We start from the raw sequence: 25,000 nt of genomic DNA on the forward strand, positions 1-25,000 counted from the left end.
ACACGATTCTCCTCACAAAAGCTAAAAGTAGGAAAACCGTTTTGTAGTAACCTTGACTTGTAGGGTAAATGTTCGTGAGATCCATCTTTATTATCACAGCCGAGGGAATCCTCTGTCACGAAAGTGTAACCTTTGATGAAATATGGCACTCGAGGTTCATTGACACTTTAAACTGTTCCTGTGCAAGGAGGAAAGAGTGTTAGATGGCCTGACTAACTTGTACGCATATCATGAGCAGTCATGCCCAGTGGAGCTAGTTCTTTTATTTGGCATGACTACATGCCATATTGAAAAATATGAATTCTTTCCAAGTGGGTTATTTTTTTTATTTTAAGGCTTTGTATTTGATATATCATTTCTGCTTCCTTAGGTCATGCACGTCCACTTTTATTCAGATTGAGTCGTCGCGGTTATGATTTCTCTAACCATAATATCTTTGTACTTCTTACATTAGTAATAACACTTCCACACACCTTACAAACAAACGAAAACATGAGGAATGATGCGAAAGGTATGACGGGAGTTCATTTTTTCCCTGGATTTAGCTGTTGGTGAGTAATGACAGCGCTCTGGTTGATGCATTGCATATTCTCAAACAGGAATATGTTGAGCTCAACGTTATTAGCGGAGCAAGAATTTAAATGAATGGAAATGAGAGAGAAAAAAAAATGCCATTTCCTTTGCGTCACATCGTGATGCAGAAAGTTTGGACGTTTATGAGGCGAAAATACATCACCGGCTTCCATGACGAAGACAGATCCTGTGGACCAATGCATAAAAAAAAATTGGCTAAATGAATTTATAAGTAAAAAATGACAGTGAGAAGAAAAACAGCGGAGCAAATTGGGCGGGACTTACCCAAAGAGCAGAGCAGATGCAAACACAGCACCAGTTGGCTGGAACTCCGCGATAACAGAGAGCTGGTCATCTTTCCGCTTGTGCCTCCTCTTGTTTCCCCGTTTCTGAACTCAGTTGTCCATCAGTCTTGCGCTTCTGACGGTCATTTTTTGGAGTCTGATGGAGATATCTGAAAACTTTATCGTTTTACATCATCAAAAATCACCTCCTGAAACTTGGATTTCGCACACATACTTTTCTACATTTATCTGCTGTTTCCGTTTTACCACTGTTCGCGTAATCAGTCCTTTAGACATTAAGTTATTTTCATCTACTGTAGTTTCTGAACACTAAAGTAATGTATTTCGACGTCATTCACATAATGGAGACATAGTTTATGGCAACGTTTATTTCTACCAGGTTTTATTAATCAACTCGCATACCTCCTTCAGTGGAACGGTATATTATTACTGCAGAATAAATGGAAAACTATAGTTCATAATATCTCAAAAGCATGTCTTTGTTTGACAAAGAAACCGAATATTTCCAGTATCTGTAGAATTCTTAGAGTGTGAAAACACCTCGCGATGACAGAGTCTTCAGTAACCCCATCATTTTGTTTTATAACTCCAGTTCATACAGGCTCACCAAGCCTCTCTTGGACTCCTCAATAGAGAAAGGGAAAAGGGACATAAAATAGACCAAAATTACAATGAAAGACATGAATTGTATATTAATCGTTGGTGGAAATATGTTTAGGAATTGCACAATCTGCGTTTTGTTATTCATTACGAACCTACGTAAGCATACTCGGAATAAGTATGAAATTTGTAGTGTGAGATACGAATAGATCGGTTAGCTAATATGTATATATATATATATATATATATATATATATATATATATATATATATATATATATGTGTGTGTGTGTGTGTGTGTGTGTGTGTGTATTTATATATATACATATATATCCTGATACTTTTTAAAAAGTTTTCATATTATGCTCTGAATTCGTTTCAGAGCATAAAATGTGGTTTATGCTTCCCTTCCATTAACTGTTAATATCGACAATAATATCTGAAACCCCAACAGGGCGAGTGAACATTTGATTCCTTTTTAACTGCAATATCTGTTTCAGCTGTGCATAAAATATACGTCACATATGCATGAATATGTTAACGGCTCATATCAATACGAAGCTGCCATAAATATAGGATTGCCCTGTTAGCGAGAACGAGAGAAGTGAGATACTGCACCTTGATGGTTGTTATCGTGAACGTTTGTAATGTTCCTCGTTTATGTGAAAACCGGAATGACACAGTTCAGGGTATCAGTACGTAATTCATATTTAATGGAGAAGAGAATCTACAGTTAAGGAACTGTTCGAATGTATTTGAAAGTAAAACTCAACAGAGAGCTGTGAATTTCTTTAACGTATAATCATATATGAAGAGCCTTCGTAAGACAAAAAATAAAAATAAGAGCCTGAGATGACCTGGCTACCACAAGTAACTGAAAAGGCACTCCTATCAGTCAACAAAATGGCTGAAAGGTGGGCGTGGAGAACGCGCCCAATCCCCGTCCCACAACTAAGCCCACAGAAAATCTGTGCTCCAAAATGGTCTTTGTTCCTCTCAATGTCATTCATGAGTGGCAGAGACAAGAGACAGATCTTTGCTCTGTCTCACTATATCCTAGAAACATAAGATTAGCGCCCCGGTCCCCTTCCCCACCCAAGTAAGGACCAACGAGAACCAGGTATTGGTTCTAATGTCTCAGCAGATAGACCAATGGGTCTCACAAAACCCCCATCCCTAGCTTAGGAACAGTAAGGTCCCATTTGCCAGTGAAATCTATCGAGCCACGAGCGGGACTTGAATTCTGGACCACCATCAACTGACCCTACAGTGGTGGGGTCATCGCTCTCATCAAAAAAGAGTTGATGTCGTCCTATCAAATCATTTCTGAGAAGGTCGGTGCCTCGCACAAAACAGAATATCGTGGCTGGAGAACTAGATTTTCTTTATGCTCGTCGTTCCTCTGGTTCTAATTGAACCTTTTTATGAAAAGTAATTTCCTCGGTTATAAACAGCTCATATCAGTGAACAATGAAATATTTTGCAAGTATCCTCTCATCCTTATACAACCTAGGATATGTACCGTTAATGAAAGAGTGCGAAACACGTTAACTGTTAAAATTTCCTTTGGGCTTTCCCATTTTCTTTCTTTCAGACAGGTAATAAGCGCTCATTAAGCCCCAGACTTTTTAGAAAAATGGCGGTGCATGATTGCAATTCCGTGCCCACTCATGCCGTGTTAGCCGAATTAATATCATCACGCCGACTTGCCTCACGTCGCCCTCAGGTTAAATTCTGGACAATCGCCTATTACTCTGCCTGGGATTTCTTTCCCCGGATTTTTAGAAGGAGATTCCGTGTGTTTGTGCTTCGTTTTCTTTATCTTTTTATTTTTTTTAAGAATATAGCATTGGAGCTGAATTCACGTACGCTATAAAGTTTTTCAGTGAGAAGGATTATGAAAGCACTCAGAGAAGCCATGTCTCACTGAAAGGAAGTATTCAAGCAAACAATTTTCTTCCTTGGTCCCGTGACCCATCCTTCCAAAATATTTGTATAAGTCTATCCTAATCACACTTATTTTATTTTCTGATACAGTCTGGCCAGACAGAAAAATAAGCAAACAGGTGAATACATAAAATGCATCCAACTTTGTTGGTGGCCGAAAAAAACAAAAGACTAATCAGATGTTTTTACGTCAGCACTCCTCCATGAGGCATCAAGAAAACCTCCCCAGTGAAAAAGCAGAAACATTCTGACGTCATAACGAGATGGAGCTTCTCCTGTGACTGATGACAAAAAAGTTTATTTGCTGGCTCATAGCAACAGAACTTCCCGGCTAGTGATCAGATCTCCCAACTTTCTCTAAGTAAATTTCGTCCCGTAACGTTCAATGCGGCGTTTCTTCTCAAAGGTAACTAAACAGAAAAGTTTAGATGGAGTCGAGATTGAATTTTTCCTCTTCGTGTATTTTTGTGTTTATTTTAATTTTCTCCTTTTGAAAAATAATCGGAAAGTAACATGGGTGCATTTGTTATTCATTTTAGGGTGATTTATTTACTGTATTACTCTATGATCCTGATCAATGGTCAGGATAACGTTTCACGTGAAGCTTATCTATGTTTGCTAGGTTAAATATTTTTACTATAAATATTATTCATTATTCGCTATACTTTTTTTCTGCCGCTTTACAGCTGGTATGCCACTGTACTGTGTGGGAGTTCTGTGCTTTTTCCATTGATATTAATACTAACAATAACAATAATAATCATAATAACAATAATATGGGTTGAGTTTTTCTGTAGCTATTTTTATTCCATCTTTTGCTGTCTTCTTTTAACACACTTCTCCCGTTACATCCCAACATCATTTACATCCATCCAGAAAAGGACCTCTGTAATCTTTAGTCCTACGATTGTCCAGCATTTATTTACATGAGGTGCATTTCTGTCTTCATCGTTGTCTATCTGATGTTTTAGCACTTCAGAAATTATAGGTCAATTCCAAGGTGTATATATATATATATATATATATATATATATATATATATATATATATATATATATATATATATATATATATATATATATATATATATAAATGGATGCATGTATGTGCGTGTGCGTGTGTATGTTCCAGCATAACTCTGAAACGCATTGAGCAATTTCAACCAAATTTGTTATACATATGATTTACTACCATGAGAAGAATACTGTGGGGGTAAGACATCACTACCACCAAAGGTGTGGGGATGGGTAGGGGGTGACATGTAAAAATAACCGAAAACAACAGATATTAGTGTCTAATCCATAGTTTGCGAGGTTGCTGATATGAATATTAACACTCCCGATGCCCTTTAAGTCCAAGTTCAACCCCAGTAGGAATAGGAGTGAGAAGGGGTGAAATATAAAATGTCAAAAATACTGGGCAATATAATTGAAGCAACTATCTTAACAGGAAAGGGAGGAGAGAGAGAGAGAGAGAGAGAGAGAGAGAGAGAGAGATTATCGGTTGTCACCCAGAGTTTTCCCGGGCAGCGTCAGGTTGATCAGGTTGATATATATATATATATATATATATATATATATATATATATATATATATATATATATATATATATATATATATATATATACTAGCTGATCAACAATCAACCTGGCTGATCTATATACATATATATACAGTATATATATATATATATATATATATATATATATATATATATATATATATATATATGTATATGTATATATGTAGAGAGAGAGAGATCTTCATTTTCCTCAACTTTGCATGGTTTTCATTCGCATTGTATTAGGCGTTTTTTATTTAATTATACAGGACTTGTGGAGATTGCATATCCCTGACATCCCACTGGCCGTAATCGACCAACAACCCAGGCACATATAAAAATACTTCTCTTGTTTTCTGTTCGGAATTGAAAAGATACTTTTAGATACTAAACACTTCCCCATTACGTACCAAAAGCCATGCTAACTAAAAACAAGAAAAAATAAAAAAAAAAAAAAAGTAAAATAAATGGGGGGTGGGGGACGTCGTGGAGAGAAAAACCCTTTGTGTACTCATTACTCGTACAAGTGTCTGGCCTAATGCGCTGTTTGGAATTCATCTGTTTCAAGTAGGGCACAATGGCTCTCAGCCCTGAAGACGTATTTTAAAATTCAGGGGAAAATTCTAAATCGAATAACTTTCATGAATTTTGTGTTTTTAATTACACGACTTCCTTTACAATCTTTTCTTTTCTTTTTTAAACATACTCCTTTTCCCTATTGCTCTACCTAGCTGTAACCCACATTGATTTGTCTCGGTCGGAATCGAACCCGTTTTGTCCCAATCGTTGATGGGGATTAGTTCTTTTAATTATATTATATATATATATATATATATATATATATATATATATATATATATGAAATTTTTATCACACCGTGATTTATATACAATCATGAAGCTACAAATGTCGCTTAATATCAAATTCACGCTACCTCGGGAATATCTCCGATGGCGAATTATCACCGAAGGGGAATTTATATAAGTGATAAATGGATTGGTACCGCCGGGACACGAACCCTCGACACGGACCTATTCAGCGACTCCAGTTGACGTTACCACTGCGCTATCAAGAGAGGTATAAGTCATCGCCGAGTTTGCTGAACTCATTTTTACCCGTCGTGAGCGGGGAAATTGTACTTAGCCTCGGCAATGAACCACCTCCGCCATGATAGTTCATTGGTACGTTTGGAACACGCAGCTCTTATCATGAAATTTTTTATCAGAGCGGGAAAATTTTCCCGCTCACGATGGGTAAAAACAATACAGCAGACTCGGCGATGACTTATACCTCTCTTGATAGCGCAGTGGTAACGTCAACTGGAGTCGCTGAATAGGTCGGTGTCGAGGGTTCGTGTCCCGGCGGTACCAATCCATTTATCACTTATATAAATTCCCCTTTGGTGATAATTCTCCATCGGAGATATTCCCGAGGTACGTATTCCTTAAAACTGACCCAAACATGGTAAGCGGAACATTCCTAAAGTTTCAGTAAACAGAAACGTAATTTTCAAAAGATTTTTATTTACATCAAACTGTTTGATTGTAAGTCTATGATAAAATCATTTAATCCCGATTTTTTTAGATAACCATGATGCATTATTGTGGATTTCATTTGGTAAGTAATTTGCCAATCGCTCTCTCTCTCTCTCTCTCTCTCTCTCTCTCTCTCTCTCTCTCTCTCTCTGTCTGTCTGTCTGTCTGACTGTCTCTCTCTCTCTCTCGCTTCCGGATTAAATTTGACCCCTACTCGCTCCAGTAATTTCTTATCTCTCTCTCTCTCTCTCTCTCTCTCTCTCTCTCTCTCTCTCTCTCTCTCTCTCTCTCTCTCTCTCTTCTGGATTAAGTTTTACCCCCACACGCTCCAGGTTCGACCCCACGCGAGGACTCAGAGATCTGGGCCATTTACCAAAAAATTTTAGCGTGTCTCTGTTGTCCTGAACAGTGAAGTTTTGTTTAGTGGTCAGTCGACTGCACGGGTTCGTAGACAGAAATAGAAAACGAGAAAAGGTTGAGGGAATAGATTAAACAAGAGACGTGAAGTGATCACTGCTTCGTCAGAATACAGTGTTTGCTATATCAAATATTCAAATATTTCTCTCTCTCTCTCTCTCTCTCTCTCTCTCTCTCTCTCTCTCTCTCTCTCTCTCGTAGGAATAAAGGAAAACGCGTACTATTAGAAATGCCGGTAGAAAAATAAAGCAAAACAGCGGGATAACAAATCCCCGGATGAATTAGTCACCGAGCGAAACTGAATTTCACAGCTGAATTCGCGGCTGAACTGAATCGCTGGGAAGAAACATTGGCCGGTGTGTTCGTTCAGTCGTTTGCGCGCGAACCTCTGAACAAATAAATGGAAATGGAAGGGCGTAAATATAACAGGGGAATTCTGGCTAACAATTTTAATGGTTTAAAAACAGCGGTGAAACAATGGAATATCGTATAACTGACCAATTCCTAAATATAAATAGTCATTTCTCTCTCTCCCGCGCCATGAAGGTTCCCCCAAATATATATACGCCTATTTGCTCGCTCTCTCTCTCTCTCTCTCTCTCTCTCTCTCTCTCTCTCTCTCTCTCTCTCTCAAAACTCGTACCTGTGGGGCAAGTTAAACCACACTCTCCCTCTCTCCTTTCGTTAGCATTTACCAAAATGTACATACATACATACATACATACAGAAAAACATACATACATACATAAATTTATGTATATATATGTGTGTTTGTGTGTCTACATTCGTTCATTTTAGGAGATTTTATCTATTTTATTTGTCTTACTGGGTTCTTAAAAGTTATTTTGATTTGTGGAATGTCTGACGCTTACAAATATAGATGAGACTAAGCTGATCAGCGATAATGAGGAGAGGATGGTCAGGCGGGTGAAAGAGTCCGAAAGAGTTTGTCAGATGAAAAGGCTGAGAGCGCCGGTAATCAAGACTGACTTGATGAGGTTTACAGGCTATGGCAGGGCAGGGCGAGTAGTGAGTCACAAATTAGGTTAAAAGTTAAGTATACCTTAGTTTAACCAGACCACTGAGCTGATTAACAGCTCTCCTAGAGAGGGCTGGCCCGAAGGATTAGATTTAGTTTACGTGGCTAAGAACCAACTGGTTACCTAGCAACGGGACCTACAGCTTATTGTAGAATCCGGACCACATTATACCGAGAAATGAATTTCTGTCACCACAAATAAATTCCTCTAATTCTTCATTGGCCGGCCGGAGTATAGAACGCGGGCCTAGGAGAGTGCCAGCCGAGTACGATATCGACCCATCTAATGAGGAACTATGAAATGAGTAAAACCGCTAGGTTTGTGAAAAGGTGTGGAAGGGAAGGGGAATGCTAATGGAAGGGATTGTTGAGCCTGATATCCTTTATTGGAGTGAAATGTTGATGCTGAATGCGGACGAAAGAGAACAGGTAGATACTTTTGGGAGAAGTGTCTGTATGGTATGTGTGGAAGACTTTGAATTCAAAAGGATAACAAGTAGAAAATGCGTCCAAGTTTCTTCCGCGCAATCGACTCTTCTGTACAGCGTATAATCAAGACCACCGCACTTAGATCTATCTTTCGGTGGCCTCGGTATTATTCTGTATGAGCCGCGACCCATGAAACTATAACCACGGCCCGCTGGTGACCTGTCCTATATCGTTGCCAGACGCACGATTATGGCTAATTTTAACCTTAAATAAAATTTTAAAACTACTGAGACTAGAGGGTTGCAATTTGGTATGTTTAATGATTGGAGGTGAATTACCAACATACTAATTTGCAGCCCTCTAGCCCCAATGACTTTTAAGATCTGAGGGAGGACAGAAAAAGTGCAGACAGAAAAAAGTGCAGACAGAGTAAAGTGCAGACAGACAGACAAAGCGGGAACAATACTTTTATTTTACAGAAAACTAAAAATGTGGTGGAAAGGTTGGAACGGGAGAAAAGATAGATCGAAGCATGTATAGGTGGTCTGGTCATGTGGAGGGGAAGAAGACAATATGTCAAGGAAATGATGTAAAATTCACAAATCCTATAAGGAAGTGGAGATAGAATGGAATGGAATATAAAATTTAGGCCAAAGGTTAAGCGCTGGGACTTATGAGGCCATTCAGCGCAGAAAGGGAAATTGGGAGTAAAAAGGCTTTAGAGGTGTAACAGGAGGACAACTTTGCAGTTGCATTATAAAACAATTGTTAGGAGAGGGTGGAAAGTAAAATGGAAGAAAGAGAATATGAACGAAGGTACAGTAAAAGGAATGTAAAGGGTCGCAGCTTGGGGCCGAAGGAACTCTGCAAAGAACCTTAAGTAAGGCCTACAGTGCACCGTGCGAGGTGCACGGATGACACTACTACCCATCTCCCTACGGGGAAGAGAGAGAGAGAGAGAGAGAGAGAGAAAAGTGCGGCCTTAATGGAGTGAAAGAAATACTGGAACAGGTAAGCTTTAATATTCAGCGACCGACATAGTGCAAGCACGATAAAGGTGAGTGGCACATCATATTTAGGACAGGTCGATGCTTTGATGATAACTCTTGGGTACAAATATATTATAATATGGACGGTGATGTGGATGTTTCTGTGTGGTTTCATCCCCTTTCACCAGCTCAATAATAAGCGTAGCATGGCAGTTGACTTTACCTCTCTGGAGCCACTCCATGTAGGCGGGAAAAAATTAATTTGGTCAGCCATATACATATATATATATATATATATATATATATATATATATATATATATATATATATATATATATATACACACACACACACACATACAAGGGGTGGTTCCAGAAATAACTTGACAATGGTCATTGCCACCAACATACTTTAATATTAAATCGAGGTTGATCCCTCTGCACGGAAAACTTCCACAACATTAGTTGTACATCGAATCCGGAACACATATAGGCCTACTGAAGTCATTCATTCTATCTTGTACGTACTCTTGTTCCTCCTGGACCTCAAAGTGCTACCTTTCCAGAACCTCTCCAGATTCATCTGCACAGCCATTACAAGGTCTCTCTGTCATCCTTCGGTATGTTTGCGAATTTTACACATTTCATCGCTAAATCTTCCTCTATTTTTTTTTTCACTACTCAACCATTCTCTATTCTTTCCACATAACAGAAGCATTTCAAAACACATTCTTCATTTCTTTCACCTGTTCCAACCGCTTTATCACTTCTACTTATCTCTTCATCTCTCACCATTTCAATTCATTTGACATCACATATACTATTCAAGCAATTCAGCTCAATTACTTCAACATTTTTTTATTCGCATTCAGTGTCCACACTTTACTTCCAAAAAACGGAATTGCCTCAACAGTCTCTTCATACAGTTCAACATTGGCTTTAAAGGACACTCAAGTATCTCCCCAGTCTTTGGCACACACCCAGCTGTTTTCTTTGCCTCACCTATTCTGAGACAAACGTCTTCTTTTTCAGTTCATTATTAAAATATCTAATCCCAGATACTCATCTCAATCAGCAGCTTCCATTCTTCTGCCCTCCCTACTAGTATTCATTTGGCCACTCTTGGTTCCCATTTCCCTTCATAATCTTTTCACTTTCAAACTCTTTCACTTGTTTCTGCAATTCCTCTTCATTATTTCCAGCACCTTTTTTTTTTTTTTGTACCATACATCCCTGATACCTTCTACATTGTATCTTTATCAGTTCTGTCATAAGCTTTTCAGTGGATCACGTAGGTCATGTACAAACTTTTCCCATTGTTTCCTAGTTTTTCACATAAGTACTTCATTACAAGCACTCCCGATCCACACCTCTTCTTTCTTCCCTAAACGATCAGTGTACTTCTATCAATCCCTCATTATTCTGTCATACAACTTCCTTCAAAGACTGACTAACTCTTTACCTTTAAATCGATAGAGCTTATTCCTCTCACGTTCCTTCTAGACATATCCCTCAACTTGGCAAGCCTTAAACATCTTAATCTGCTACAATATCATCACCTTATCACAGTATCTCACTTGAACACTACCGACTATTTGTGCCTCTCCATTCTACAGCCTCTTACTGTCCTCTTCAACAAATCTTTAAAATATATTTACACCATCAACCAAGAATCTCACTCAGGACAGACAATCTTTCGCATCTTTTATTCTCTAACCCGTAGAGAACAACGTACATTCCGTAAAAATCTCGCTCAAACTCACCTATCATTTTCATTATGTGCCTTTTTTCTCTCTCCCTTTCTTTGTACTTGTCCTGTCCATTAATGTTCCTATGCACAAACCCATTATGTATTGTATATAATATATATATATATATATATATATATATATATATATATATATATATATATATATATATATATATATATATATATATATATATATATATATATATATATATATATATATATATATATATATATATATATATATATATATATATATATATATATATATATATATATATATATATATGTGAATTTTATCACATCACCGTGATTCATATGCAAGCATTGTTACAAACGGCCTTTAATATCAATTCGCTTTACCTCGGAAATAATATATTTTCATATAAGTTGTCCGAATGGGAATTTTTTTAGTTGATAATAAGTTCGTCGTCTCGTGGGCTCGAACCACGAATGACAAGAACTCAGGACTACAGTGACGCGCATTAAACCACACGGTTTAATGTGCGTCACTGTGGTACTGAGTTGTTGTCTTCCGTGGTTCAAGCCCACGAGACAACGGAATTATTATCAACTAAAAATTCCCCTTTGGGTAACATATATGAAAACATATTATTTCCGAGGTAGAGCGAATTGGATATTAAAGGCCATTTGTAGCTTAACGCTTATATATATATATATATATATATATATATATATATATATATATATATATATATATATATATATATATATATATATATATATATATATATATATATATATATATATATATATATATATATATATATATATATATATATATATATATATATATACATATATATATATTGTATATATATATTTTGTATATGTAGTTCTTCATTGGATGGGTGGGTAGAGCTCTCGGCTAGCACGCTGTTGGCCCAGCGTTCGACTCTCCGCTGGCCAATGAAGAATTAGAGGAATTTATTTCTGGTGATAGAAATTCATTTCTCGTCATAATGTGGTTCGGATTCCACAATAAGCTGTAGGTCCCGTTGCTAGGTAACCAGTTGGTTCTTTGCCACGTCAACTAAATCTAATCCTTCGGGCCACCCCTAGGAGAGCTGTTAATCAGCTCAGTGGTCTGGTTAAAGTAAGATATAATTAACTTTATATTTATATATACATATATGTATATATGCATATATATATATATATATATATATATATATATATATATATATATATATATATATATATATATATATATATATATATATATATATATATATATGACAGTGAAATATTTTCTGTTAAAACAGGATTCAATCAAATATAAGGAGCCCATACAAACGGCAAAATATGGCAAATAAAGGCTATATTTCAGCGACCTAACTGCTTCTCTCCTCAGGCAAATAGTGAATGAGAAAAAGTTACAGAAAAGCGGCATTTATACCAGAAGGTCCACAGATCAGCCGCTACGTTACTCCAGTTGACAATTTCTCTTTAATCTTCTTAATCGCTGGTTGGAGGAAGATTTTATCTATAATATCCGAATCCCAGGCACCTCTTGAAAGATTCATGGTGTTTCTTTGTTTAATAAAAGTTTATTCCACCATCTGGCTTTTGAATTGACAATTGCTGCTATAAATTATACGAGACACATTCCAGTTTATTCTGTGATTATGGTTATTTATGTGGTTAAAAATAGATGAGCTCTGTTGTCCATACCTAACTGAACGTTTATGTTGTATTAATCTCTGGAGTAGTGATTTGCCTGTAAAGCCGTTATAAGATTGGTCACAACCGAGGCAAGGGATTTCGTAAACTCCTGTGTCTTGGGGACTGGCTTTTATTGGACGTTAATCAGGGATTTGGCTAAGGTGTGGGATTTTTATTTTATTGTTGGGCGTCTCTCTTGTCTTGTTATGGGCGGGGGGCGGTAGAAAATAGTGTTTGCTTTGTGGATCACTTTCTCAACTATATGGTCAGGGTACTTTAGAGATGACAGCTGCTTACGGATTAGTTAAATTTCCTTTTCCAGGAAATCTAGGAAGCAAATCACTAAGACTCTTAGGAATAAATTGCTGGCTACGCTGCCTTGATAGAGATGTCATGATAGCTATAAAAATGGATGTATGGCAGAGAGAAAGTTGGTTTTCTGTATATGGTAAATTTGTATTCTGTCGTGTCTCTGATTACTAAAACATCAAGGAAATTAATTTTGTTGTCTGTTTCCCTCTCAACTTTGAATTTGATGCTAGGCACTAATGCATTTAATTTTGAAAGAAATTCATTGAAATTGCCCCAATTATTATCCCAAAATGTTAAGATATCATCTACATATTTCATCCACAGCATGTCTTTAGGTTTTATTGCATTTATTATTACAGTTTCAAAATATTCCATGTATAGATTGGCTAAAACAGGACTTGAAGGGCTGCCCATGCTGCACCCTTATTTTTGTTTACAGAATGACTCCCCAAATGAAGAGATGTTATTTGATACACATAATTCAACTAACTATTATTTTATCTAGGGCTAGTGGGAAATGATCTGAATAGGGGGCTAATTTTTCCCCTCAAAAACTGTAGAACGTCCTGTACTGGTACTTTTGTGAATAGGGAATCTACATCTAAAATTAAAAGTTTTATGTTGTGAAGTGGTATATGTGGTTCTTTGGTCTCTGAAATATAGCCTTTATTTTCCACATTTTGGCGTATGCGTGGGCTCCTTGTATTTGATATATATGTATGTATGTATATATATATATATATATATATATATATATATATATATATATATATATATATTATATATTTATATATATATATATAAATATATACATATGTATTTATATAAATGTATATATACATACATATATACATATACATATATGTATATATACAGTACGTATATACATATGTATATATAAATATATATGTATGTACTATAAAATAGACTAATTAAGGCTCGCAAAGCAAGAAAATGAAATTTATTAACCGCTTCCTCGTCAGGAATTCTGAAGAGGACGGGAGGCGGTCCCTTCGAAAGCTTAATAAATTTCATTTTCGTGCTTTATGGGCCTTACTTAATCTTTTATGTTTGTATGTAAATAAAATGGTTCTCGGGAATACCTAGGTTGATCTCGGGCACTTGGTGGCCAGCGGATCGTGGAAAGTAACAGCAATCCCATCCCAAACGACTTGCTGAGCTCTTGAGGTTTGATATACTCCGGAGTTATTCGTTTAAAAGGGAAAAGGAGTATATTATTATATTATTATTATTATTATTATTATTATTATTATTATTATTATTATTATTATTATGCATATGTGTGAGTGTGTGTCTGTGTGCGCGTGCGTGTAGAGAGAGATAGAGAGAGAGGCAGACAAAGTATTGACACATGCTCATACACATACACATTATATATGATTATATTTATATATATATATATATATATATATATATATATATATATATATATATATATATATATATATATATATAGTAGTATATATATAGTATAATATATAAACTTGACCCTGTAAGTTCAAAAGAAATTTATAAAATGGTTAAATTTTATGTAGGGCAGTAGAGATGCGTGGAAGAAGGATTACATTTCTAAACACAGTATGGGGCAGCAGTACTAATGAGTTTTTTCGCCCCTCCCCCCTGACACCAGTCAAGTGTGGATTTGTAGTTTCCTATCGTCTGTATGTTTGTATGTATTGTCCCTTGAGAGCATATTGTGATTTCTTCCACTAGCTCTTATGAGCTTTTGAAGCCACTCCTCCTTTGACACCTGTTATTTGTGGATGTGTAATCTCAAACTGTTGTGCATGGTTGGCCGTCAGTACTGACTATGTAGTAAATATATTGTGATTTCTAGCAATATGTCCTTCTTCAGTGGCTTAGAAATAAAGTCTTAACCAGTCAGGGTCTACATTCCATCTCTTATTTTATCACCTACTGGCTGACCAACCCGGCACTTCCCTGGAGAACTCTGAGTGACAGCTGATAAACTCTCTCTCTCTCTCTCTCTCTCTCTCTCTCTCTCTCTCTCTCTCTCTCTCTCTCTCTCTTTCCTCCTTAACACCCCCTCTACTCTCTCTCTCACTCTCTCCCTTTCCTGTTAAGATATCTGCTTCAATTACAGTGCCCAGCATTTTTGACATTTTATATTTCACCCCTTCTCACCCCCCACCCTTCCTATCAGGGCTGACCTTGGACTTAAAGGGCATCAGGATTGTTACTATTTATCTCAGTGACCTCGAAAACTATGGATTAGACACTAATATCTGTCATTTTCGGTTATTTTTACATGTCACCCCGTTCCCCCCCCCTCCCCCCTTTAGTGCCAGTGATGTCTTACCCCCAAAGTATTCTTTTCCAGATAGTAAGTTATATGTATACAAAGTTTATTTGAAAAATTATGCTGGAACATACACACACACATACATACATACATCCATTCTTATATACAGATGGTAATGTGTGATAAAGGAGCTACATGTTAAAGTGATTAAAATCATATATATATATATATATATATATATATATATATATATATATATATATATATATATATATATATATATATTTTCAAGGAAAATGCCTGAGATTATTGACGAAAGATATTTTACCCTGTTATTTCACTAGATTATACTTTATATATATATATATATATATATATATAGATATATATATATATATATATATATATATATATATATATATATATATGTGTGTGTGTGTGTGTGTGTGTGTGTATATGTATATATATATATATATATATATATATATATATATATATATATATATATATATATATATATATATATATATATATATATATATATATATATATATATATATATATAAAGTATATGGCATCTAGGAAAGTGAAATAACAGGGTAAAATATCTTTCGTCATTAATCTCAGGCATTTTCCTTGAAAATGCCATGGAAGAAAAGAGAAACCTCTTCCACTCCGTCGTTTCACTTTTGCAGTGGCCATATACTTTGTTTATATTCTATATTCCGTTGTAATTCCCATGATGGAAGATACCTATACTTACATTCCCACCCACACACGCTCACAAAAATATAAACATATATATATATATTTTATATATATATATATATATATATATATATATATATATATATATATATAAATATATATAGATATATATAAAATGTATATATATAGATGTAGATATAAATATATATATATATATATATATATATATATATATATATATATATATATATATATATATATATATATGAACTTTATCATTTACACAATTGTTCAGTGGATGGTATCTAGCGGAGGTACTCATTCAGGAAAAGTTACGGGCTTTCTAGGACTAACAGTCCTCATTGTCTACGGATACCAAACGATGAGGACTGGTAGCCCTAGAAAGCTTGTAACTTTTCCTGAATGAATATCTCCGCTAGATACCATCCAGTTTAAATGAGGTCCTGTTATTAAATATGTATATGTATATGTGTGTGTATATATATATATATATATATATATATATATATATATATATATATATGAATATATATATATATATATATATATATATATATATAATATATATATATATATAAACTACCTTTACGACCTATCGTCTTATCCCTCAACTTTGCACTTACGTCGACTTTTCACATCACCGCATCCATCACGATGTGAGACAGTCGAGGAAAATGACAACCATAATTCATCGCTATTGCACACCAGACAAGTCACTCTTCCGCCAGCATACTTTAATAGACGCTTCATTAAAAATAAAATACAATTTCAGGTCTCAACAAATTAGTACAGTGAAGAGCAGCTGCAGCCGCCAGTGAAAGCTTCAAATTATTTACAGAAGAAAAACATGAAAGTTTATGTGGGTAAGAGTAGGGTTATGCGGTGGTAATTTGAAACCTGTAACCTGAAGAAGTGAATGGTGGCATGGACGATGGAAGAATGGACGCAGTAGATTCGTATAAGCGCTTGGGAGTAAATCTCGTTTAGGATAGAAGAAGAACTGAGTCACAGTGCAGGAGAAGAAAGGAAAGTAGCGGGGTGCTACCAAAAACTTGAGGTGAAGCTTAAAACGTTTGTGGTCGCCGAGGTTGGAATGTATGTAGGAACTTAATCCAAATATTCTGTGGAGGTGAAGTTCTGATAAGAGCGAATGAAAGAAAAAATGTAAAAGCTATAGCGATGGCTTGTTTTCGTAGCAAATGTAATATATTGTACATGCAATCTCCTTCTTCTTTCAACGTGCTTTTTACCCATTTGTATGGGGTAAGCACGATGCCTTCCTTTTGAAGGACTTTGATTTGGCTTTGGGGTAGACCGTAGTCTCCGTCGGCTTCCCTGCCTGTCATCGCTTAGACCCCAGTAGCATATGTACATTATTGTACCAGTCCCCAGCGCCCTTTCTCCCAGCAGCGAGGAGACGTTGCGTGGTTAGGTCGACAGTCGAGACGTGTGAGGTGTCTGTTATGTTTTTAGAAGATGTTAGAGTGGCTTTGTTTGTGTGTATATTAGTCTGTAACACCCATTTGCTTTTAAGCAAACCTATCCGTTAATTACATACATAATCCCAGGGTGTCTACACGGATAACAAAGTGTCCGCCTCTCTAACTCGCCACAGACCTCTATGAAGTCCGAGTCTGCTGCTTTAACCGACTTGGCCATCGAGGCTCTAATATATTGTACATGCAATGATCAAGAAGTATAGATATTTAGAATACTCGTATGGTTAAAAAGGTAAATGTAGGTGAAATGATAGATCAGAATTTTTAAAGATTGTCAGGTCATGTGAAAGGAATGGAAGAGGAAAGTTTCCTGAAAGACAAGTGTTGAGCTCGGAGGCGTTAGGAGGAAGAAATGCCTTCTCTGACCATCCTTGCATGTGTGCATGAAGCGACTAATGTTGTGGAAGTATTTTTTGCACACAGGGGTTCATCCCCGATTCAGCAGTTACAGTATGAATGTGTCAGTGATCACTGTAATATTTTCATCTGAGAGCCACTCTCTGTTAAGGAAAAATATGTGATATATACATACATATGTATATATGCGTATATATACACATATGTGTGTATATATGTATATATATATACACAGATAGATAGAGAGTACAGATAAATATATATATATATATATATATATATATATATATATATATATATATATATATATATATATAGATAGATAGAGTACAGACAGATATTATAATACAGATAGATACAGTACACACAGATATATGAATACACACATATATATATACATATATATATATATATATATATATATATATATATATATATATGTATGTATATATACTCTATATAAACATATATAAATGGAGGGAATAATAGAGAGATAGAGAGTAAGAGAGAGAGAGAGAGAGAGAGAGAGAGAGAGAGAGAGAGAGAGAGAGAGAGAGAGAGAGAGAGAGAGGTACAAAAACACAATGCCATCCCTCTTCAAGAATCTATACCTACTGTTCAAGATCATATTTTAAAAGACCAATACATCTGAAGATCCCATATAACTAAACTTCCCTGACTTATCAGGCCCCGTGGAGCTTCAAACACGCTTTCACAGTTTGCCGAAGTCATTTGTTAGGAGATATCGTTCGTTTACGACTTCGGTTCGGGTTTCATATCCTTCCGGATTCACAGAATTTTTGGCAATCCATTCTTCTTCTCCTTTTTTTTATTTTTGTAAAGTAAATGAAAGGTTTAAAAGGTGCCTCTCGTAGCCTGCTCTCACCCTTTGAAATGCATTTTTTTTTTCTCGCCTCCAACCATATCACAGAGGGGTACCTTTCTTTCTTTCAGAGAGAGAGAGAGGGCTGGAGAGGATTTGGAGGCAGAGAATGGGGAATAGGTGGAGAAAGAGAGAGGTGTGGTGACAGAGAGAATCAAGTATGTCATCAGATAGAACCTTGAAGTTCCATATCTGAAGATGAGAAAAATAAGACTTTTGTTTTACTGTAAACTTCGGAATTATAGTGAAAACCGACTATTTCAAACAAAACTGTGACATTCTTTTGATGGTTTAACCAACAGTAACTCACGTGTCTGTCACTTAATACTGTTTATGAAAAGCTATGCGTATTTTGAAGAAATTAATAATATTCTAATGAAAGGGATGTTTCTCAATACATTATTGCATGCGAAATAAAAAAAAAAATCTCCTTCCAATGTAGAGACCGAAGCGTGAAATTTCAGGTAAAGAAATAAAATGACAAAAACATATATACATATATATATATATATATATATATATATATATATATATATATATATATATATATATATATATATTTATAATCAGATAAACCTGGAGCAGCCCAGGTAAGCTGAATGGCTGCCTCCCAGGACTGGTTACTCTGGTATTTTCATACTGTCTAGAACTAAGAAAAAAAAGCCACAGTTCATGTATATTAATATATTTAACATCTTTTCCATCTGGCCAGAACTTGCACCGCGACTTGTTCTCCGCTCTCGAGTCTAATTGCGTTATGAGTAATGAAAGGACCTTTTTATCTATTTATTTATTCACTGCGGGACTTCTTCTTCCATGATTAATGCCGAGGGCTCCTACAGAGGCAGGAGCACTCTCGGCTCCTCCACTGGAGCTCCCTATCGTCCCTTTTGTCTTCTCGGCCTCTCCACGCTCCTTCGAGTGGACGAATAAGATTATTTAAGGTCACTTTCGAGCGGCTGTTTCTCCGTATGGGCTTCCTTCTTACATTTTCTTTTGTTAGACGCGCAGCCACGTATAGTTATGTATGTATGTAGATGTATGTATGTAAACACACAAGTACACACACACACACACACACACATATATATATATATATATATATATATATATATATATATATATATATATATATATATATAATATATCTTCTTCTTTGTTTAACGTATATTTTTCCCATTTTTCATATGAGGTAAGTATATATATATATATATATATATATATATATATATATATATATATAACTTCTTCTTCTTTGCCTTTTCCCATTTTTTTGAAGGACTTTTTTGATTTGGCATTGGGGTAGGCCGTAGCCTCGATCTGCTGCCCTGCCTGACATCGCTTAGACCCCGGTAGCACATGTGTATATGTATCGTGCCAAATCCCCAGCTCCCTTTCTCCCAGCAGCGAGGGGACGTGAGCGGTTAGGCCGACAGTTCGAGACGTGTGAGGCCTCTATTATGTTTTTAGAAGATGTTGGAGTGGCTTTGTTTGTGTGTGTATTAGTCTGTAACACCCATTTTCTTTCAGCAAACCTATCCGTTGATTACATACATAATCCAGGGGTGTCTGCACAGATAGCAAAGTGTCCACCCCTCTGACCGGTTGGCTGCAGATTTGAACCCGCAACACAGACTTCTTATGAAGTCCGAGTCTGCTGCTCTACCGACCGAGCCATCGAGGCTCTTACATATAAATATATAACTATATATATACATGTATATATATATATATATATATATATATATATATATATATATATATATAGATAGATAGATAGATAGATATGTGTGTGATACATACAGTATATATATATTTATATTTATATTTATATTTATATATATACGCATATATATATTAAGCTTTACCCCGTTGACTGGCTAACAGTAAAGCTATGTTCAACGACAGATAGAGACAAACAGACAGACAGACAGAGAGAAAAACATATTTAAAAAGAAATGGCATTCACTTTTCTTTTATTAGTTCACCTTCCTCCCCCAAAATTCAACCTCAAGAACGCCTTGAGAAAGAAAGGTCGGAGATTTAACGTCGCAGAGGAAGACGACAGATGATTTCGATCAGCGAAAGAATACAGAATTAATCTGGCCAAGTCTCCGATATCTTCAATTAGCCGGTAGCCTTTCATCTCCGGCAGGTCACCTCCTCTCCGTCAGAAGTGAGGCTCCCTTTGATCTGGCTAATCCTCTTCCTTTGCCGATCTCGTCATAACACAAAAGAATCGCGTCGGCCAAAGAAAGGCTGAAAAATGAGACGGCATTTCGAGTCATTGCCACAGATGGATTTTGTTTTCTCCTTAAAGACTATGTTACCTTTCCGCCCTCACACAGACACTGACGTCTTTCGCTTCGGACGCCCTCCGTCGTCCGGTCCGCCTCCTCACTGCACTGTCTCAATCTCCCAGCGTCATCATTGCCATGAGTAAACATACTTACATACATACATGCATACATATACACACACACACATATATATACATATGTATACATATACATATCTATATGTATATATATACATATACATATTTACAGTATGTATATATGTACATATATATACATATATATATATATATATATATATATATATATATATATATATATATATATATATATATATATATATATATATATACATATATATATATATATATATATGCATGTATATATAAATACATATATATATATATATATATATATATAAATATATATGTATACATATAGAAATAAGTATATATATGTATATATATAAAAACACATGTATATATGTATTTATTTATAAAACATAATATCAAGCCATTTCGCCCATCATTGGATTGCTCTAGAAAAAGAGGACAGAGGTCAGCGGCGCTTCCATATCTTAATTGTTGGAGATCGGATTAAGCCCCTGAAAGGCAGACTTCCAGAAAATCAGCAGCTTCATACGCCTCCGAAAAGGCTAACCCGCATTACGTAGGACCCCTGACGCCCTGTCATTCATCTCAGTTTGCATTCACTGAGTCGCTTCCTGAAGTACACACTACACACTCTTTACCTAACCTCTCTTCCTCTGTTCTCTCCACATGTCCGGCCATCTAAAGACAGATCTGATCCACCTTGTCACCTAGGCTTACATTTTATTTTTACCATGAATTCCCCTGCGTATTTTCCCTGTCAGTAGTTCCTAAATAAATGCCAACTTTGGCTTCCGTAGGGCCTATAATCCCCTCCCAAATCCTCGAAACACATATTTCTACCTTCCTAACTTCATTTGTTGTGGGGAAGGCCCTCCTTTCGTCCTACCATCATCAGTTTTAGTTACTCGGAAGTACCGATACGCATTACCTGCTTCCCTTATTCTGCCATCCGCATTAAAGTTCATTGCTCCTTTTCATAGTTACCGCTCACCCTCGTAAAATCATTCCCGCTCACTTTCACTAGCAGCTTTCTCCTCTAACAGCCACATCTAGCTTCTGGATTTTTTCTTCATTGTCTTCAGTCTTCTGAAAACATTCATGACCCATTTTCTTGTCCATCAACTTTCCACCTATATTTAATGTCTTTTCCCTGACTTCTTGAATTTTTATAATCACAGAAAAATTATGAACAATGCATATATATATATATATATATATATATATATATATATATATATATATGTGTGTGTGTGTGTGTGTGTGCGTGTAAATATATATGCGTGTGTGTCTGTTTGTTTGTCTATGAATAAATTCCCACTATAACTTCATGAAAACCATTGTGTTTATATACGCAAATATATGAAATAGAGTATATACATAAAATAATGAGTATAGATAAGCCATAAACTGGAGGTTATCGGAAGCCGAGTAGATCGTACCGTCATATATTATTGGAAAATCACATCAGAAAACCATTTTGATTATGAAGCCTGTTATTTAAGAGGTTAAGTCTTACCCGCCAGGAAAGTGAAAGGGATGACTTACATGTGGATAACTATGCTTAAGAACTTAATATACGGTAACGACGTCAGAGAGCAATAAATTGTCCCGCAAAGAAATGCAGACAGAGAGATTATATCAAGAATATGCTGATATACATGGAGTTTGAAATACCAGTGATTTAAGTAGACGAATGTACCCTAACTCTGGATTTGATACAAGAGATTTTTACGATCAGAAGAAGCCTCAAAACAGTGGAAATTATAGATAGCTAAGTACTTGAAACAGACAATTTTTTTAGACCTAGCAAAGGCTTTGAAAAAAGTAAGTTATCAGGTTTCGCCTGACTCTTAAAGCAGAAAATTTCAACCAGCAGAGTGCTTCCGGCACAGGAAGGTTTTAGGCCTAGCAGAGCATCAGGCAGAAATTCAAACTATCATGAGACATCAAACATTAAAACAATAAAAATTACAAACAGCAGAAATTAAAAAAAAAACAATAATTGATATTCAGAAGAGAGTTTCAGACAAAGAAAACCAGGATATTTTTAATAGGAATATACTTTAAATCAGGAATTGTAAATTAGCAGAGGTCCTATAGAAAGGTATTTCATTGAACCGAGAACGCTTTCCGCTGAGATCCTGTAATCTACAAGAGGGCTTAAAGCAAGGAAACTTCGAATTAGACAGGGATTGAAAAAGATAAATTAAACTATGGTGATGCTTCAGACAAGAAATTTAACAACGCAAAATGAAGGTTACAGGACAAATTTGATTTTTAGCAGAGGTAATTTTTAGACTAGTAGAGAACTTCACTTAAAACTGAGGAAACTAAGATCTCCTAAACCCAAGAACCAGAAACTGAACCATCTATTGTGCATGAGACAGACGTTTTTAAACAGTAAGAATGCTGGAGCCGACTGAATATCATGGACCTTTGTGATTTATTGTGCGAGTTTGTGTGGGCATGTGCAAGCGCCCTTCTACGAAATGCCTTCGAGATGCAAACATAAGATAAGGTTTCTTTTAAGAATTCACTTGCAACCCTCTCTCTCTCTCTCTCTCTCTCTCTCTCTCTCTCTCTCTCTCTCTCTCTCTCTACCCCACAAAACATTTGTCAGGCAGTTGTCATCTGCCGATCTTTCTAGATATCAGCTCTCAAGTAGTGAAATAAATCACATACCTTCTGCAAAATAATAATGAAATAGATTTTTTTATTGTAGCGCTGCATCTCAGTAACCAACCAAAGGTAACCTTTATTGAGCTTTATGGCTGGAGTGATAGGAAAATTCAGTATTTGATAAGACCACCAAAAACAAAGCACAAGATTGCAACCCGGGAAAGCCGCCCCCATGCCACAAAAATAAAAAGAGGAGTTTCAGTTCATATATCAAACCACATTGCCCTATCACGCTTCGTGAGACCCTTACGAGTACAATAAAAGCAGCATCCTGTGCCGGGTCACCAGTCGGTATATATATATATATATATATGTATATATATAAACAGTTTTATATATATATATATATATATATATATATATATATATATATATATATATATATATGTATGTATATATATATATATATATATATGTGTGTATATGTGTGTGTGTGTGTGTGTGTGCGCGTACACTTGGAACACAACGAAAATGTACAGTACATCAAATACACGAGAGTAAGCGAAGTCTAATTTCAAGATACCTAGTTTTGTCAGCTAACGCAATATAAAAATAGAAAAGAAAAAGAAAATTATTCTAAAAACAGTATCTCTTAACTACAGCAGGCTTATCGTGATTTTGTCAAGTGAATTTGCATTAAATAGTGGCGTGCTACAAGGGAATGTTTTGTCACCTTTGCTGTTTGCCCTTCTCAAAGATTTATAAGAAAAATGGTCAGAGGTGGGAGAGAATGTTTAGACTGGAGTAACGATAGAAACTTGACAGACTAGAAATGCAGATGATGCTGTTTTAATCAGCAAAAGCCACAAGATTTACAAAACTGGCTCAACAGAATGCATTGTATGTCTCGGGAGATGGGACTCAAAATAAATATAAGAAAACCAGAAGTAATGAGGTTAGAGTGTGCACAAGGGGAACCCCAAAAGCTTCCCAAGTCATTTGAAGACTAACCTCCCAAAAGCTGACTTTCCAGGAAGTAGAAGGAGTCACTTCTCAACCACTGGATGAGGGACTTTCCAA

The 25,000-nt window shown here is 35.9% G+C and overlaps 1 protein-coding gene across 2 annotated transcripts in view; it reads right to left on the reverse strand.

Moving 5' to 3' along the window:
• The window catches only part of LOC136831397 (obscurin-like protein 1), a 101,577-nt gene that overhangs the window by 66,656 nt on the left and 9,921 nt on the right, over window positions 1-25,000 (reverse strand). For both annotated transcript variants that reach the window (XM_067091762.1, XM_067091761.1), the window contains exon 2: window positions 859-1,307. In XM_067091762.1, coding sequence (XP_066947863.1) covers window positions 859-928 — 70 coding nt within the window. In that variant the 5' untranslated portion in view covers window positions 929-1,307. The remainder of the gene's footprint in view (window positions 1-858; window positions 1,308-25,000) is intronic.

Source organism: Macrobrachium rosenbergii, chromosome 48 (assembly GCF_040412425.1).
Source record: "Macrobrachium rosenbergii isolate ZJJX-2024 chromosome 48, ASM4041242v1, whole genome shotgun sequence".
In the NCBI taxonomy this organism is placed as follows: domain Eukaryota; kingdom Metazoa; phylum Arthropoda; class Malacostraca; order Decapoda; family Palaemonidae; genus Macrobrachium; species Macrobrachium rosenbergii.